Source organism: Pristiophorus japonicus, chromosome 11 (assembly GCF_044704955.1).
Source record: "Pristiophorus japonicus isolate sPriJap1 chromosome 11, sPriJap1.hap1, whole genome shotgun sequence".
NCBI classification, from domain to species: domain Eukaryota; kingdom Metazoa; phylum Chordata; class Chondrichthyes; family Pristiophoridae; genus Pristiophorus; species Pristiophorus japonicus.
In genome coordinates, this window is record NC_091987.1 from 66,919,211 (window position 1) to 66,922,888 (window position 3,678).

The 3,678-nt window shown below is 42.4% G+C and overlaps 1 protein-coding gene across 4 annotated transcripts in view; it reads left to right on the top strand.

The window, feature by feature from the left end:
- Positions 1-1,472: 1,472 nt before the first annotated feature.
- mab21l3 (mab-21-like 3) overlaps positions 1,473-3,678 on the top strand; it is a 63,791-nt gene continuing 61,585 nt past the window's right edge. For 3 of the 4 annotated variants that reach the window (XM_070892945.1, XM_070892948.1, XM_070892947.1), the window contains exon 1: positions 1,479-2,343. In XM_070892945.1, coding sequence (XP_070749046.1) covers positions 2,296-2,343 — 48 coding nt within the window. In that variant the 5' untranslated portion in view covers positions 1,479-2,295. Of the gene's footprint in view, positions 2,344-3,678 lie in introns of all 4 variants that reach the window. The other variant, XM_070892946.1, reaches the window with a different exon arrangement.

Sequence of the window (3,678 nt, forward strand, 5' to 3'; positions counted from 1 at the left end):
ATGAACGCATGGGCTATTGCTATGGCCTTACTCAAGGTTGGGGTCTCTACATTCAAAAGCTCATGAAGTATGGTTTCGTAGTCAATGCCAAGTACGAAAAAGTCTCTGAGCATGTGCGCCAAATATCCTTCAAATTCGCAATTTCCTGCAAGGCGTCTTAGCTCGGCGACATAACTCGACACTTCCTGACCTTCGGATGACTTGTAGGTATAGAACCAGTACCTTGCCATCAGAACGCTATCCTTCGGGTTCAAATGCTCCCAGACTAGTGTACACAAATCATACAATTTCTTCATGGGTTTCGCTGGAGTAAACAAATTTTTGATGAGGCCATAAGTTGGTACCCCACAGACGGTGAGGAGGATCGCCCTTCGTTTGGCAGCGTTCTCTTCTCCATCCAACTCGTTGGCTACAAAATATTGGTCGAGTCGCTCCACAAAGGTTTCCCAATCATCTCCCTCTGAGAATTTCTCCAGGATGCCCACTGTTCTCTGCATCTTTGGGTTCGTTATTTGTATCTCGTCTCCAGTTGTTAAGTATGGAGAAAGAGTCAGACTGAACACTGTGAGCTCAAAGTAAAGTGTGACCTTAGTCTCTTATTGCAGGTCTCCAGAGTGCCTCTCCAACCTGTGCGGCCTCCTTAAATACCTGTGCTCCCAAGGAATTGTAGGATCCCTTGGGACTCCAGGGGATGAACCCTCTGGTGGCTGTACAGAGTATATACAAGTTTACATATATAACAGTATGTAAACCTGTAATTACCATGTCTAATCACCAGAGGGCTTATCCCCTGGAGTCCCAAGGGATCCCACAATCCCTTGGGAGCACCTGTATATAAGGAGGTGTCACAGGCTGAAGAGGCACTCTGAGATCTGTAATAAAGGACTACGGTCACACTTACTTTGAGCTTGCAGTATCTAGTCTAACTCTTTATCCAAGACTTAACAGGATTGACTTCCGTTATTGCAGTTTCAAATTACAGTATGAGGAATTATGCCACTGAGAATGAAATCCACTTTACATGAACATTTTTTTTTTAATATAGTGGTCAATCCCCCACCACACACAGTGAAATTACAATCAAAGATTGTAGCAATTGTAAATAACAATAAACTGGTATATTGTTAATGTATAGATGCAACATTATTATCTGCAGTATAAATGAAATAATCATTCAATACAGTATTTAATAAGCTGTAGATCCCTTATTCAACTGCAGGAATTTAGGGCGCGCACCTCCCTTGCTGTTTTGAATTTAAAGGACATTCTCAGAGCGCATGAATTTGTAGGATTGGTGGCCCATCGGGTTAATTGGTTAACTGTCCATGCCTGTTCTAAATCCGTGTGGTTTTCGGTTGACTGCCTTCAACTCGGCGACTCTTCCGATGATGATCCTCGAGCACTAGGACCGCGCGGAACTTAATGGACAAAGAACTGAAACTCAAAAGCGATTACTGTTCGATAGGCTGGAGTGTTTGCTCTTGTGGATTTCCGAGTAGCGGCAGGGAATAGTTCCCAACAACTGCACAGTTTACGGTAAAACCTGCATTTGACCGATTTGTAGAAATAACGGGCAGTTAAAAAGAAAAAAAGACTAAGCGAGAAGTCCTTATAATAAACTAGAAAGATGAAGGGCAAAGGATCACAATAATAAACTTAAAGCGCGCATAACAAGTGGAAACCGACATAGTGGCATACTATTATTAAATTAAATGGAAAACATCAAAATTAGAAACTGAAAGAGGGACATAGTAATACACGTTGAGAGAGCATAAAAGTAGCAACCAAAAGAGTGACATATAATAAACTGGAGAGAAAAGGGCAGGTGGGAAACATCATAAACGAGAAACAGTAAGAACCACAAAAACAGTGAGGAGGAAAAACCCCAATAAACTAAAGCAGGAAGGGTGAAGCGAAGAGCGAGGGACCCAAATTATAAAGTGAGAGAAAAGACTAAGACTGGAGAGAACCTGGGTGCACTTTTTCTGTTGCAGAAGCAAATGGTGGATATGTCGGACATGTAGGAAAACAGGGTGGTGATTGAGAGGGTGAAATACAGGGAGAAGGAAGCAATTATTATCAACATGGAATAATTTCATAGAAACACTGAAATATTACAGAGAAAAAATATAGGAATAAGATTGCAATAAAATAGGAAATTATAATAGCTTGAGATTTGATTTAAAGGAACAGTCAGCGAATGAACAGTTACATAGCAACCGGGAATTTACCCACAAGAATAGAAGCGGAGTATACTGAATAGCAGGAGAGGAGAAGTGAAGAAGCCCGACAGAAATGGTTGAATTTACAGAAGAGGACCTGGACTTTTACCTACAGAATCAGGTTGGTGGAGATATGTGTGAGATGGAATGCAGAGAAGTCAACACCATGGAGAGTGAAGACCATTCGTGTGAAAGAGGAATGTGTGTTATTGGCCAGAATAACTAAATGCATTTAAGTTTTTATTGTTGGTGACGGATTTATGACTGACATTTTCACCCCCACATTTATTGAGGCCGTCTCTGCTGTGTCAGCAGCGAAAACCTGATTGGAGAGACTCAAACATGAAGTTGCGGGAACGATGGGCACTGCTGGGTAGTGCCTGTCAACACCGACTGTCTAGACTTCTATATGAAGAAAGCCCTCCCTTGGGTGAGGCACCAAAGGTTGCTAGACCCCCCATGGAACTGTACTTCACCGTAGGTCACTATCTTCAAGAATAGAAGGGGAAGAAATTGAGACTGTGCTGGGCGGGAGTTGGATGAAATCGCACATACAATATGCAGCCAAATTTTCCCTAATTTTCGTCATCGTGGAAACAAAACAAATGGCTTTTTAGTTGTTAATCTTACTATTACAGGACAATCCCAAACACATTCTCGGTAGCAAGGACTTCAGTTGGCTCCACCCTCTAGAATTATCTCCCTAAATCCCTCCAGCTCGCTACCTATCTCTCCACCTTCAAAATATTCCTCAAATCCTCTGGTCACCTTCCATAACTCTACAGCAACAGTTTTCAACGTTGTGAAATGACTTCGATTGTTTCACTAAGTTAACTGTGCTATATACAAATGGAAATGCTTCATGTAAAGATGGGCCTTGGTACAACACATAGCAGCGATGTAGGTTCAAGCATTAGGCGTGGCTGACATTGATTGTCGACAGAAAACTAGACAATGGATTGCTGGTGGAACTACCTCTGACCTTTGTCACTTCCCATTGGCTGACCACTAAGTGCAGCGTGGCATAAACTGTGAAGTGAGGGATGCTGCCTGTGAAGGAATGATAAGGGAAATTAAGCTGTCTGCATTTTATCTCTCTTTATTAACACTGCTAAATTAATGCAAATAGGTTGCATATCTTGTTAAAAGGGAACTCTTTGTAGCAGCTCATTAAAACTAAAATGGCTAATATCCCTTTTGTTGTCATAATTCTTTGTTGTCATCATCCCAGTTAAATAACATTATTTCTTGGATAATAAAAACAGAAAATGCTGGAAATGTCTGCATTTTCGCCCAAGTGCCTGAACTTCTCCCTCCGCCTCCGCCCTCCCCTCCCCAAATGCAACCCGTTCCTGACCTCGCCTGTCCAAGTTACTGATCCCCCCCCCCCCCCGCAAAGTTTCTGACCTACCCCTCCCCCTAGTTTCTAACCTTGTCTCGCCGCTCTCCCTCCCTC